General features: G+C 51.0%; 1 protein-coding gene and 2 long non-coding RNA genes across 4 annotated transcripts in view; 1 reads left to right on the forward strand and 2 right to left on the reverse strand.

The window, feature by feature from the left end:
- Wnt3 (Wnt family member 3) overlaps positions 1 to 14,822 on the forward strand; it is a 43,824-nt gene that overhangs the window by 21,475 nt on the left and 7,527 nt on the right. The window contains exon 2 of the mRNA XM_033767799.1: positions 13,120 to 13,361. Within this exon, the coding sequence (XP_033623690.1) occupies positions 13,120 to 13,361 (242 nt within the window). The remainder of the gene's footprint in view (positions 1 to 13,119; positions 13,362 to 14,822) is intronic.
- On the reverse strand, positions 83 to 5,371 carry LOC104871526. The gene is made up of 3 exons (XR_782889.1): positions 5,310 to 5,371; positions 2,560 to 2,675; positions 83 to 207 (listed from the first exon to the last, which is right to left on the reverse strand). It is a non-coding gene; the product is annotated as an uncharacterized LOC104871526 (long non-coding RNA).
- LOC104871525 lies at positions 6,708 to 14,808 on the reverse strand. Of its 2 annotated transcripts, none has more exons than XR_002025805.1 (5): positions 14,712 to 14,808; positions 13,752 to 13,900; positions 11,885 to 12,097; positions 9,002 to 9,108; positions 6,708 to 7,139 (listed from the first exon to the last, which is right to left on the reverse strand). It is a non-coding gene; the product is annotated as an uncharacterized LOC104871525 (long non-coding RNA). The 2 variants fall into 2 exon arrangements; XR_782888.1 differs by lacking the exon at positions 14,712 to 14,808 and adding an exon at positions 14,263 to 14,705.

The raw sequence follows: 14,822 nt of genomic DNA on the forward strand, positions 1-14,822 counted from the left end.
CTGGCCCTCAAAACCACGGCTCGAGCCCTGAGCGGGTTCCTTCAGACGTCCCCACAAGTCACTTGAAGTTTTTGTTGTTGTAATTCCGTTTTATTGTGAAGATAGTTCATCAGCGCTGGGGGTGTATCTCCAAGTAGAGCGGTTGCCTAGCATGCTGGAGAGTCCTGAGTTCAAGCCTCAGCACTGGGTGGGGAGGTGGGAAGAAAACTGTAGGAGGAACAGCATTTCCTAGTGAAACTGTATTTAACATTTTGCCATATTTTCTCCACCCCCGCCATTGACACTTATGCACACACAAACACACGACACAATTGCCGAACAATTTTAAATTATATTCATTATTAGCAGCATTTCCAAAACGTAAGGATGACTGCCTGACCTCGAGCCATCGTCACACTTAACAAAATTATTAATAATTCTTAATGATTCAAATTTCTCTAGTTACTCCCAAAGGCCTTTATGGATAGGATTTCCAAACCAAGTTCCGATTTTTTGATTATTACATCTCTTAAATTCGTTTTAATGTGAAACATTTCTTCCACATGCCCATATGCTTTTAAAAAATAGATATTGCTTATTATAATTAATAATAAAATAAAATGATTAATAATAAATTCAATATTAAGGTAACACTCTAGGATTTGGAAATATAAAAATGAATAAAATGGATCAAAACCCTTGTCCTCATGTAGCTTACATTCCAGTGGAGGGAAGCAGACAAACTGTAGTAAGCGATATATTTTTCCCTTGTTATGGAAAAACTGCTGCCCTAATGCTTTTAAAAACCAACATGGACCTTTTGACGAGTTTAGGCCTGTATAGTCTTTCAGAATGTCCTATATTGCCTGGGATTTGGCTCAGTGGTTCTACTGCCTGCTTCACAGAATGTCCTATGTTCTGAAATTGTCCAGTTGCTTCCCCATGGTACCATTTAGTTTGTTCCTCTATCCCCCAGGTTTCCCAAGTAACCAAAGTTTGCCTCTTAAAGAGTGTTAGATGCAGATGAAACATCTTTGGTCACTGAACTTTATAGGGGAGGTTGGGCACCTCAGATTGCACCATCTCCTACCCTCCTATTGTCACACTTCTGGGGGAGGTTTTTAATGAGCCCGTTTTCTGGACTCCTCCCCAGATGGTCTGGTCCAGCAGGTCTGGTGTTGGAGCCCAAGTGTCTGGGTTAATTCAAAACCGCCCCCAAGTGATCTGGCCACCAGCATCCTGCCTACTTCCTTGACCCTAGCAGCCAGCTGGTCTGTGAATGTCCTTGGGCCTCCAAAGGGTGTAATGTAAGGGAGTGAGTGGGACAGTGGAGGTAGGTGAGGTCCTTGAGGATCCAGCCCTGGTGGTGAGGCAGAGAAAGTGACATGTGAGCTCCCATAGGGGAGGAACGTGGGCCACCTGGGGCAGCTTCCAAGCTATTGTTGGAGTTGGGAATTCTTGCAAGATCAGGAGTGTTCCTATGCGTATCTCTGATTTCCAGCATTCAGTACAGGACTGACCCAATTTTCTTTGAATGAAGACATATGCTAGGCTGGTGGCCCTCTGGGGAGCTTGAGAGCTGCTCTAGAATGAGCTCTATGGGCCCTAGTGGAGTGCTTCTGAGACTCAGACAAAGGGTTTCCAGCCTGTGGAGCTAGCAGCTGTATAAATGGCCCAGAGACTGAGCAGGGCCATTACCTGTCTAAGGCTTGTAATGGTGGCATCCTATGCAATATGGGGGAGATGAGGGATGGCTAGGGTAACCAGTGGAATGCTTTGGAACAGCAAAAGGAGGACAGAAGACCCTCACAGGGGCACCATCCTCATTGATGAATTAGACACTCAGCCTAGTACCTACAAGCGAGTGAAGGAATTGCTCTTGTCAAAAGACTTATCTGGGGGCTAGGGATTGAATTCAGTGGTTCTGCCACCTGCTTTGCAAGTGCAAGGACTTGAGTTTGATCCCTGGCACCAAAAAAAAAAAAAAAAAAAAAAAAAAAAGAGAGAGACTTATTTGTAGTGGAGAAACAGAGATGATGGACAGTTCAATTGAATGTGTTAAATGTTCTCAGAGGTATGTGTAAGAGCTGGGAAAATGACTAGAGGGAAGTTTAAATTGGAGTCAGTAAGCTGGGATTTTAAAATTAGACCTTGAGGGATAAATAGGACAGTGGGGCAGCCTGTCTTGTGTTTTACCAGAACTGGGCTTCAAAGGGAAAGTGATGTGGAGACCAACAAAATCCTGGCCTGGGAAGCAGCAAACTTGGCTTCTCAGGACAAATAATCTGGCCTTATCGGGCTCTCATTTCCCCATTTGTAAAGCGAGAGATAAACCCCTCAGACCTGGATGGTCAGGAAGGGAAGAAGTGTTAAGTTTAAATTAGAACTCAGATTGATAGATGGGGAGGCAAAGAAACAAATGGCAGAGTCCCTGGAGAAAAAGATGTCCAAGCTGAACTGTACTTCAGGCCTAGGTCACATGTCATCTCTCTGAAATCCTCCCAGTTCCTCCCTACGGAGGTCCTCCCTATGCAGTATTCTATTTGACTTCCCGCAGCAAATGAGACATCTGCCACTGACCATGGTACCAGCTCTGGTTGGGAGGTGCCCATCTCCTGTACCCTAGGCAGATAATACGCAGGTACTGAGTGAAGTCCCAGCTCTTGGACGGTGGTCTGGGAGACTCTGAGAAGGATCTGTGGAGTGTAAAGGACACAGAGCTCTGGCTGGGTGTCAGAGGCCCGGGCTGAACACCCTGGACTGCCTCTAACTCGTTCTAACTGAGCAAGTCACATCACTTCTCCAGGACTCGTTTTTCCCAAGAAACAGGACTGAATGATGACCGAGTTCCCACCCAGCTTTGACGTTTTGCAACCTGGCACTGTAAGAGAATGACAGATACATAAGGCTATTTGCAGGAGACTTCCGGTGCCTTTCCAGGTCCCTCCTAGGTCTCACCCACCTTCCTCCAGCTAGTCAGAGGCCAGCAAGAGAATCTGCTCAGGCAAAGACGCTTACTAAACAGGTGTGCATTTTATTGCACATCTACCTTATAAGCAGCAAGCACTCCAGAGGACACCTGGTCCTTCCCCCGCTTTCTTTTCCACCTACCTAGACTGGGCCCATTTGGAGGGAACTAGGAGTCATTGACACTGATGGGCAGCATTTGTGACTCCAAATGCATCTTTGGGCCTCGATTCACCCTGTAACATAGCCTAACTGAGCATGTCTCAAGGCAGCTCTGCTCTGCAGGTGAGGCCCTGAATGGCAGAGAATGTATGGGCTCAACTGTGAATTGCTTGGCAAGGTGGAGAAGCAGACCAAGCTCTTGGCCTGCGCTCTGGGGAGCCATCCCCTACACCACTGTGGAGATGGGTCTTGGTAACTCTCAGGGAGACCTTCTGTGGGTCTCGGGTTTGAAGCCCCTAGTGTGGTCCTTGCACTTTCAGCCCTCTCTGAATGTGCTGGGCTCAGGCTCCTCCCTGCCTCCTATGGACTCTTTCTGGGTGAAGATCTTGGTATCCTCTGGGGGTGCCCAGTCCTGCTGGGGGATCGGGTGGAGCTGCTGGGCGGGCCAGGACTGTAGGAGCCATTCCCTCTGCCTTCTCCCTGCCTCCCTTCCCCCTTTCACTTCTCTGACGCCTTCTGCCCATCAGTTCCAACCTTCCTTATTCCTCCCCTGGACCCACCATCCTGGTTCAGGCCTTGCCCCCACTTGGCCCAAGTACACAGTCCCTCTCTCCCACCTCCTCCTTTCTCCTCTCAGATCAACTCCACCTTCTTGGAAAATGGACTGAGGGGACCTTCAGGCTCACAACACAACAAAACACAGGTTTAAGCATTTCACAGATTTCAGCATTTTTCAGGCTTGTGTCTTGTGACACCTTATCAGGCCAGGAAGCCTCCGGCCAGGCCAGGCACTGCTGTGGAGAGCAGAAACTGTAACATTCCAGCCTAAAGTCTGTCACTCCCTCGGTGACCTCTCCCTTTACTCCCCAAACAAATGGCTCACCAAGCCACAGTCAGGATGGATATAAGGTTCTTGGTTTTGGACAATTCCTTGGCTTTGCATGGCTCTCAGCGGCCCAACTTCTCTCCCTTACACCTGCCCAGACAGAGACTTTGGTTTTGCTTTTTTTTTTTTTTTTTTTTTTTTTTTTTTTTTTTTTTTTTTTTTTTTTTTTTTTTTTTTTTTTTTTTTTTGTAGACAGGGTCTTGATGTGTAGTTCAGGGTGGTTTTGAAGTCACTGTGGTGCCCAGGCTGACCTTGAGCTCATGAAAATCCTTCTGCTTCAGCCTCCTGAGTGTGTGCTGGGATTACAGGTGTGCACCAGCACGCCTGGCTTGGTTTTCTTCTTACACGTGGGCTTTTTACCCCAGGTGGACCACTGACCTGGAACACCCTCTTTTCCCTCAGGTTTTCCCTGAGGCCCTGCCTTCTTGCTCCCGCCAGGCTCCTGATGATGTTGGTTATACAGTGCAGTGTGACAGGCCCAGGAAGGACTGCACAAAATCCCGTGGGCCCCGGTTTAGCTGAGTCAGCCTTAGGGTCAGACCCTGAACCTGGTCCCCAGGGGCCTGGGCCTCAGCAGCTCAGAGTGGTAGAAGAATCAGGGTGAGGAAGGGATGGCTGGAGGGCTTAGCAAGCACCAGGGCTCTGGCCCAGTGAGGAGCAAAGCACAGGACAGAGCAGAGAAAAGGAAGGACGCACAAGCTGTCAGCCTCCATGGGACCTCTCCTGGAAAGTGAAGAGCCTGCCTCCTGCAGACTTCTGGTGAGCTCCCCTACCTCCTGCTCCAGATTCTCCAGGTTCCTTGGGTGAGGTTCAGCCCCCTGAGGCTGGCCAGCCTGCCCGCCACCCTCTTGGGGCCCTTCTTGCCTTGGTCTGTGAGTCTGGCTGGCCCAGCCTCTCGGACACCTGTAGCAGGGCCAGGCCTAAGGTATCATTCAACTCCAGCTCCAAGACAGCTCCCCAAATATGAATGTCTAGCCTCCCTCTTCCTCTTGTGCTCCAGCATAACACCTCCCAACTGTATGAGGGTGGGTGCCGCAGGTGTCCTGGCCTCACAAGCCTGTTTTCATCTTTGTTGCTAGAGCTGCTTCACCTTTTACATGCTCAGTCTTAGTGGACACCATCTCCATTTTACTGGTCCACCCTGGCTCAAAACCTTACGCTTTCCTCTTTCCCCTTATTTCCCTGATCCTTATTCATGGTTTCCTCTTGGCTCCTAAGGCCACTGTCCTGAGATGACCGGAGGGGCCACCCTGGCCATAGACCTAGGCATTAACCTAGGCAGGTAGTTCTCAGCCCAGCTCCACAATTGGCTCACCCCAGACCGGTGACATCCGGGCCTTGCGTGGTTGCAGTGCTCAGCCGAGTCTCAGAATCTCCTTAGCACCAACTGCTACCACCCCCCCGCAGCTGCCTCCCCAGCCTCTGGTCTTCAGTGCCTACACCTTGTCCTGCTTTGTATGGGACTGACAGATCAAAAGTCCAAAGGCCAGCCCTGGAAGCTTCAGAATAAAGCCCAGCACCCAGCCCTCTTTAGCCTCTACCTACTTTGTTCCTCTGTGGCCTCAGACTTCAGCTGGGTGTGCCAGCTGCTCTCCCCTTTCTTGCTTCCCAGCCTGAGGCAGTTCCCTTGCAAGGCGGTGCCTGAGGGAACCCTGGCCACCTTCACAAGACTCGGGGCTGCTCCTACTCCTGGTAGTAGGGTCCCACTTGCCCTGCTTGAGAGTAGGGTGCCCTTACCACGAGATTGTTGGTCTCTTCTTGAACGGATGCCTTCTGGTCTGGGAACTCCTTGTTGCTGCTTCAGTTACCTCCACGCTCCCTAGTCCCTGGAGCTCCGTCAGGTTCAGAGTCATCCCCTTTGTGTGTGTTGAGTGAACAGGCGGTGAGTGGATGTGTGTTTACCAAGGAAAGGCTTTAACCTACTCGCTAAGCCAGGCACTCCATTTGCTGCACGTGTCTCTTGTCTTCCAGAGGCCCTGGTCTTATGGCAGGAACTTCTGCCTGGTAGGCTCCGCAGCTCCTGCCATTGTTCTCCACAGGCTCATCTCTCGCCCTCCTCGGTTCTCTCCCTGCCCCTGCCAGAGACAAGGAAGAGCCAACAGCCCCCATGTTTGTGGAGTGAATGAAGCTGTGATAAATGGGAAGGGTCAACAGGCATTGTCACTTTTTGCTCATTCTTTGAGAGTGTGAACCCAGGGCCTTTGCACTGAGTTATGTCCCCAACCCTTTTTTGTTTGTTTGTTTTTTGAGACAGGGTCTCACTGTGTAGTTGAGACTGACCTGGAACTCACTTTGTAGCCCAGGCTGGTTTTGAACTCACAGAGATCCTCCTGCCTCAGCCTCCCGAGTGCTGGGATTACAGGCATGCGCCACCATGCCCGGTCCCAACCCTTTTTTAAAAAGTTTTTATTTTGAGAAAGAGTCTTGCCAAGTCACTAAGTTGCTCAGCCTGGGCTCAAACTTGTGACGCTCTGCCTCAGCTTCCCAGAATGTTGGGATTATATGACTGGCAACATATCTACTTCTCTGATGAGAGGCAGCCACTGGAGATCTAGAAACCCTCCAAAGGCCACCACACCACAGCACCATGTGAGCCCCTTTGGCTCTGCACCAGTGTGTTGAGAAGGACGTAGATCTATGCTCAGGACACACCAACCAGGACTCTGTGTTCCGAGAGGGTCAGGGGACAAGTAAGGAAAGGTGCAGTTTGTGGATCTTCATTTAATTCTCTCCTTTGCTTTGTCACAAGTTAACTGCCAAGGCACCAGGGTGAGCGGTTCCGGTCCAGGTCCATGGGTTCCCATGATGGGAGCAGTTCTTTGAGAGTTCTAGGAATTGGATACATGAGGGCCCAGCAGGCCTAGCTCCTTCCATGATAAACTGGGCACAAGTGTCTGAATTTGCCGAGTGCTCCTGAGACCATTGCCTCTTGACCTGAGTGGAAAACAGTGAGCTTTGAGTTCCAAGACCACTGGTCATTTCTCAAGCCCTTCTCCTTCCAGAAGTTTCCATGTTGCTCTAGGCCAAGACGGAGTTCCTCTGGACTCAGGGGGAGGGCAGGCCTCTGTCTAGAACTGCTCAGGAGCCAGCATGTGGAGCATCTAGCACTGGGCCGTTGGAGAGCTCATCAAAACACCCCGGGCCACTGTAGAAGAAGAGACAAGTGAACACAAAGGAGTTTCCACTCTTCCCTTTTCCTGTAAGAACCCTTGACAGGATTTTAAGAGACACTAGGTTTTTGAATCAGAATCTTACGATGCCCTACCTGGCAGAGACAGCAAGGGAAAAGGGGAGGGCATGGAGCCTACGATTTCAAGAAAAGCACGTCTGGAGGAAGTTGGCCGTGGAACTCACCCCAAGACTGGTGGGAGGAGGAGGGAAGCCTCTCCCTGGGCTGCAGTGCTGGGGTCCACCTCCTACCTTAGGGGACTGTGGGTGTGTCCCTTCCTTCTACTCTGTGCCTTGTCCTAGAGTAGTTTCTGAGAATGTGTGTTTATCATCTCCAAGGTTAGGGCCTGGTGGGTTACAGGACAGTGATGTCTGCTCCAGCCAGGCCGCACGGTGCCGGGAGATGAGTCCTGGTGGTAGTTTCCAGCCCTAGGATCTGCCCCTGCTGTCCTCCCAGCCAACTGTGCAAGCTGGGAAAATGAGTGTCTCTGAGCCATGCAATGAGGACGGGGTTAGACTAGACAAGTGGCTTTTGCATCCTGCAGAGAGGGTCTTTAGTGGGGGCTGAAGGGAAAGTTGAAGGAAGAGGATCCAGGGAGACACCCTTCTCTCATTTTAATCATTTTTAAGTGTACAATTCAGAGGCATTACATATATTTCCAAGGTTGTGCAAACATCACCACTATTTCCAGAACTTTTCCATCATCCCAAACAAAAACTATACCCCCATTTCCCCTGCACCTAGCAATCTCTAATCCACTTCCGTCTCAGGATATTTCACAAGTTCAGTCACACAATATTTATCCCTTTGTGCCTGGCTTGTTTCATTTACTATAATGTTATCAAGGTTCATCTTGTGACATGTCGGGAATTCTTCCTTTTCATGACCGAATGCTACGCCGCTGTATCTGTGTTCCACGTTGCCATTCATCTGCCACAAATGTTGGTGGACAAGTATTTGTTGGGGACCCCATTTTCAGATCTTTTGGACAGAAACCTACAGTGAAATTCTGTATTCTATGGTAATTCTCTTTAGCTTTTTTGAGGAAGAGGCTCCTCTGTGTCTGTTTCATTTGTTTGTTTGTTTTTTGGTACGGGGGATTGAACTTGGGACCTTGTGCTTGCGAGGTAGGTGGCAGAACTGTATCTGTTTTAGATACAGGGAGAAGAGAGGACTGGGTGAGTGCACATTTGGAAAAATGTGGGGAACAAATAAGAAACATCTTGAACTAGGTGATCCTTGATGTCCCTTCAATCTCTAAATTCCTATGTTAGGAAGTTCTAAAGTAAAACAAAACAAGAGTAAAACAAAAACAAAACAAATCCAGGTTTGGGTGCAGGGGAGGCTCCTCATCCAGCACAGGGCTTCAGATCGATGGGTCAGGACAGGAACTGTGGTGACAGTGTAGAACCAATTCAGCACAGGCTGATCTGAGCTGTTTGCTTAAGATTTTTGTTTAGCCAGGTGTGGTAATGCACACCTGTAATCCTAGCACTTGAGAGGCTGAGGCAGGAGGATCAGCTTGAGTTTGGGGTCAGCCTGGCTACACAGTGACACCCAGATAGAGATAAGCAGATAGATAAATTATCTCAGCCTAAGAGGTCAGCATCGAGGTCTCCACCAGCAGCTGGTAGCTTGCCGGCACCTGCTGCCCATCTTCCTGACTGCAGTGGGTGGTTGGGGTGGAGGGTGAGCTGTTCCCAAGGGGAAAGTGGCAGAACCCTTGGGCAGGACAGGGGCAGGGACTGAGAATAAATAGACCCTGGCCTGAGCGGGAAGGCATGGCAGGAGTCTCTGCCTTCCCCCTCACCAGCTGCCAGTGCCAGGCAGATCCCTACCTCCTCTGGGAGCCTGGCCATCATCTGAGATCCTAAACGTAGGAACTTCCTCAGCGGAACCAAGAAGTCTTGTCCTGTGTGTAGGTGGGACCTCCGGATTCCTGGAGCTGGGAAGAGAGGGACACCAGGCTCTTACCGGGGCATTCCATTATTCCTTGCCTTGAGCGTCAGCAAGTACATACGCTCCTGGCCCTGTGGAAGGCCAAGTGTGCTGGTGCACGCAGGCGCACACGTGTGCGTCCTGGGGAAGGATTGGAAAAGGAGGAGGAGACACGGAGACACAGCCCCATCTTTGGGTACCTACACTCTCCTGGCTAGACGGTGTTGGGAATAAACCACTGGAGCACTTAGTGATGAGAAAGTTTGATTGAGCAAGGCACAGGAAACCTCCAAAGGGAGGAGGGGTTACTTCTGGCTGGGTGCATGTTCGGGTTGTGAGGGATGGTGAGGTGTTTCCTAGGGGTGGAAAGCCACTCCTGGGAGAGGGCTCAGCTTGGGCAAAGGCATGGAGGTGGGGAGCAGATGGGTTGCGAGGCAAATGTAATCAAAGCCACGCACACTTTGGTAGAAAGAAACGAGGAGACTGACGCTCCCTCTGTTGTCTCCCCTGGAGGAACGTGTGCTTTGATAATGGAGAGAAGAAGTAGCGAGTGAAATTTTTGTGTCTGTGATGGTGGAATGGCAGAGGTGGCCATGTGCGAGCTCGCGCTCAGGTCAGGGGTGGCAGGGCATGTTGGGGAAGCAGCTCTCCTGAAGAAATCAATCCCTCGGCCACAACCTCATTAGCTCCAACACCAGCCCTTGGAGCCAAACCTCCACCCCAGAGGCCCTTGCTAATTACCAGCAGGCTGTCCCGATCTGAGCTGAAACCTCTGAATGGAGCATCCTGGAAATGTCCTTCTGCCCTTTCCCTTTGCGTTACATGCTGCCAGATCACAAAGGTCTTTGTTCACCAGCCCTGTTAGGACTGAGCTGCCAGGGAAGAGGTCTCTGCTGTGAGCCAAGGCATCCTTCCCAGCATTGGATAGGAAGGGACTTTGAAAGTTCCGATGTGCTGTCCCATGTCAGAAATGCAGGGATGGGAGGAATTGAGGCTGGCGACAAAAGTGGGAGACAAAGTGCCGGGGACAGCCCCTGGCCACACACAGTTGGTTACCATTTTTTCAGGGCTTCCCGTGTGCGAGGCACTGGGGGTTACTCCTTGTCTCCTTCGCATTGTGTCTACTTTACAGATGAAGAAACTGAGGAGGAAGAGGCTAAAGCAATTGTTTAGATCAGTGACCTGGATGTGAGCCGCGCCTCCTGGCTCCTTGGTGCTCCTGGGTGTACAATTGTTTGGACCCGGGCTGCAGGCATGAGACAGGGCTTGATGTAAAGAAGGGAACTTACCCAGAATGTGAGTGACTGGATGGTGCTGGGCTGAGTTGTCTACGCTGCCCTCGCCCGGTTTCCCTGTCTAGTGGCTGTGAGGCCAGTTAGCAGGACAGGGCTGGTCCCACTGGTCACAAGCACGAGGCTGGGTTTGATCTCTAGCACGGGGTGGGGTGCGGGAATGCGGGAGAGGCTGACTGAGCCAGGAAGGAAGGGGCTTAACTCTGGTACTTCACGGCCCTGCAGACCCAGGCAGGTTACTCAGCTCCCTGGCCTCAGAGTCCTTGTCTGTGAAATGAGACAGCAGCCATGATGCTGAAGTTTCAAACTCACAGACCTGCTGTAAGGATTCGATAAGGTAATAGCACCTGGGACTGTGCCCAGTGACTGATAAGTATTTTATCATCACGTTTACCTGTTCTTTACTATACAAAGGGAAGGGGCAGGAGAGGACACCATGCAGGGCCCCCATCAAGCAGTGTTTGTCCTCTGGGCTCACTGGGTCTCTTCCACTCAGGCCTGAAGCCATATCCGTCCCCTGGGGACTGGGATGCACATTGCCAGCCAGGCAGGGAGGAAGTCAGGACGCTTAGTTACCACGAGTGACTCAGTAGCTCTGTGAACTGGGCTGGTTAAACTATCTTTAAAAACAAGGCTTCTATTAAAGACCCCACTACGAGCTAAGTTGTTAATGAAGATAAAAATGGAGGCCAAGTGAGGAAAGGGCTCAGTCCAGCACAGAGGAAGTCAGCAATTAGCCAGTGACAGTGGTAACAGTGGTAAATCAGACCTTCAGGCTGTTCTTCCTGCCTTTTAAATGGGTGCAATGTGCAGGTGTGGTGGTGCACACCTGTAATCCCAGCACTTGGGAGGCTGAAGCAGGAGGATTGCCATGAGTTTGAGGCCAGCCTGGGCTATACGGTGAGTTCAAGGCCGGCCTACACTACAAAGCAAGACCTGTCTCCAATCAATCAATCAATCAATTAAAAAAGGGGGGCTCAGTACTTGAGATCTGGAAATATTTCATAAATGTCACCATCCAGACTCCCAGGCCTGGTTCCCCAATCCCTCCTCCCTAAATAAATAAATGCAGAAAAACCAGGGCCTGCTTCTACTCCTGGCAACTGAGCCCAGAGGCAGCCCCAGGCAGGTGGGCACTCCCTAGAGAACTCCATCCCTTGGAGTTTCTAAGTATTAGCTAGGAGCAAGCCAAAGTAAGGGAGAATCATCACGGCGAAGCAGCACATAGTGCTCTCTGATCTACCACAGCCTGGTACCAAAAGCTTTGGGCAGGCGGAGTCATTCTGTGAGCCCTAGAATCCTCATCTAGGGGACAAGGAATATTCTTCACGTTCACGTCAGTCAAGGCTGCTGTATCCAGAGCGTGGCACATGGGAGGAATGGATACAAGGCCTGATCTTTTGTTCATCCCTCTTCCCAGCCCGGAAAATGTTGGTGGCTTTTTACTGCCCCAGCCCTGGGGTTTTCTCTTGTCCTCTTTCCAGGGCTCACCTTGTTACTTTGCACGGATAACTTGTCTTAGACCAGTGCTAGACCAAAGCCTTGGTCAGTGCTGGACACAGCAGGTGAGGAGATGGGTTCTATGAGCTTCAGCTCATTCTGTTCACATCACGGGGCTGATCACAACTGGCTTTAAATCCCACTGAGATCCACAGGTCATTTTCTTGGCTTCTCCCACAAAACATCATTTCTGTTCTTCCTGTGCTAGGGAGGGAATGGGAAATGAGAAATTCCCACACTGCTTTTGTTTTCTGATGTATTCAAACTCCCCATCCCCTCCACAAGACCTTTCCTCCTGTGGACTGTCCTGATTGAAAAGTGGGCAGAAGACTGAGATGCCTTGACCAAAGTCACATTGTGTTGGGTGGTGAGAGTGACAGCTGGGGTCTTTCTCTTGACCTTGAGCTAAACTTGTCTTGAAACATAGCTGAGCTCCAAACTCTGGCAAAAAGAAAGGTGGCACTCTAGAAACTTCTAGGGTGCTTGTCTAGCATGATCAAGGCCCTGGCGTCAACCTCCAGCACTGCAAACATAAATAACGTAGAATAGAAACGTCTACAGAATTGTAAAGATGTCCACGGAGGCCCTGGTGTGCAGAGGTCGTAGTGGCGCAGATTCCCAAGGAAGACACTAGGGAGCTTCGGGTTGAGCAGGCAGCATCCCAGCAAGGAAGCCAAGGGGCATGGCCACGGTGGTGTGCCTGTGCTCAAAATGAATACACACATGTATAAGCTCTGCTCGGACTGATGCATCTCCTCTTTTTCTGAGATGGGGCTAAGGTCCTTAGCCTTCCTACTGCCTTCCTCCCTTTAGGGTTAGGGTTCCTTCCTATAAATCACTGCCATCTCCTCAAAGCCCCTTGAATCCTGGACTCTCTAGATCTCCCATCCCTTCAATATCATCAGGGACTTGAAAGGCAACGAAAAAGCTTGATCTGCCCAAGTACTGTCTTTCTAGTCCAGGGTTCTTTTCACGGCTTTGCATTGCCCCAAGGGCTCCCATGAGAGGTTCAGATGGTCCCTGTCCTCCTGCAAACTGGGAGTGCCCACATCATTGCCTGGCAAAGGCAGCATGCAAGTGTAGGCACCAGGCTTTTCCGGCCTTAAGGTTGAGGCCAATAAGCCCTCCATTCCTCCACCTACCCTAGAGGGTGCATTAAGAAGTGATGCCCATGCCGGGCTGTGCGTTTGTGCCCACAAAACCATCTCCCTCTTGTCTGTCCACAGGTCCTTGGCACTGGGCCAGCAGTACACATCTCTGGGCTCACAGCCCCTGCTCTGTGGCTCCATCCCAGGCCTGGTCCCCAAGCAACTGCGCTTCTGCCGCAATTATATAGAGATCATGCCCAGTGTGGCTGAGGGTGTGAAGCTGGGCATCCAGGAGTGCCAGCACCAGTTCCGGGGTCGCCGCTGGAATTGCACTACCATAGATGACAGCCTGGCCATTTTTGGGCCCGTCCTAGACAAAGGTATGTCTCTGGGAAGGTGGGAGGTGGGGAGGAGACAGAAGGGGGCAATAGTTCCAGGGCCTGTGCCCTTCCTCAGGAGGACAATAAAACTGGTCATGATGGTAGTCAGTGCCCTCCATGGAAAGGGGGTCGGGCTCCACCCCGGACAGACCAGGCTGGGGGCCAGTCAGCCCCGAGATGACACAGGATCCTAAGATTTGAAGGCAGGCACCAAAGAGCTCATAGCCTTTCTTCCTGGCTCGAACAGTGGGGACCCAGGCTTTGAAGTGGACATCTGCAACCTTTTCCCAGCCTGTGCTAACTGCTATGTAAATGGAATTTTGAGGCGGAGGTGCGACATTTTCCCCTCAGCTTTCAGTCTAAGAAGTCCTCAGGAGCTGAGGAAGTTACCTGGTGCTGGTAGCATTGTATCGCCACCAAGTCCCGTTAATGTTTTTGTTGGATTCCATGCCCTGCAACCTGGATATGCCCATAAACTCCTACGGGCATACTGGCCTCCGGCAACTTCCCAGATGTCTTGCAACTGGGAGTATAACTGGCTGTGAACAAAAGTAATGCGATTTGACTTTGAATTTAGGGGTCCTGGGGGCAGGCTGAGGTAGGCAAATGCTGCTAAAAAGGGACTTTGGGGCTCGTGAGTTCTGGGCCAAAGATAGGCAACTTTTGGGGGGCAACTGCAGTGTCCAGGAATTTCATGACCCTAGCCAGGCTGGCCTCCACTGGAATTTTGCCGTTCAAACCACCCAGCCTGGTATTCCCTCCTTTTAGTTAGAGAAGAGGATAGAGCTGCACTGACAGCCAGGAAAAATAGGGGGTCTGAGATCCCTCCACCCAATTGGAGGGTGTGGGGGGGAGAGCCTGGAGCTGACCGCCCCCACTTTAGAGTGCAACACCCCTTTACCTGTCCTCTGGTGCACAGGGTCTGTCCGACCTACAGCAGAATGCTGGCTATTGTCATGGGACGGGAGGGCAATTAGCAAATCAATGGATGATGATTCTGTTTACGCTTCTATTACCAAAGCTAATTATTCCTTGTTTACATAAAAGGTTTGGCCTCTAATTGGGGCCAAGTGGCGGCGGCTTGCATTTCAAACTTGATCTGGCCGGTGTATCAGTCTCCTGGCCTTCCGGTGCCCCACCTCGGGCCAGGTAGCGCTTAATCAGCCTGGCGTCTTGACGCGCTCCCTAGAAGCGAGACTCCCCGGATTGCACTTCCCGCTCGGACCTTAGCCAGTGAGAGTCGGATCTTTGATCGTTTTGTCCGCTCACTATATGTTTAACGTTTTAAATCACCCTGTGAGTTCTGGCGCATGCTTTCGTCCCTATACTGAAGGAGGGCAGATCACGTACGGGGGAACCGTGTGGGTCAGAGACGCCGGGAATTAGAGGAGAGCTGAGCGGTGCGCACGGCCGCGCGTCCCGGTCCCCAGAGTGTTCGCGCCCGGCTCCGGCCCGCGTGTG

This window comes from Fukomys damarensis, unplaced genomic scaffold (assembly GCF_012274545.1).
Source record: "Fukomys damarensis isolate Sample0158 unplaced genomic scaffold, DMR_v1.0_HiC HiC_scaffold_23, whole genome shotgun sequence".
In the NCBI taxonomy this organism is placed as follows: domain Eukaryota; kingdom Metazoa; phylum Chordata; class Mammalia; order Rodentia; family Bathyergidae; genus Fukomys; species Fukomys damarensis.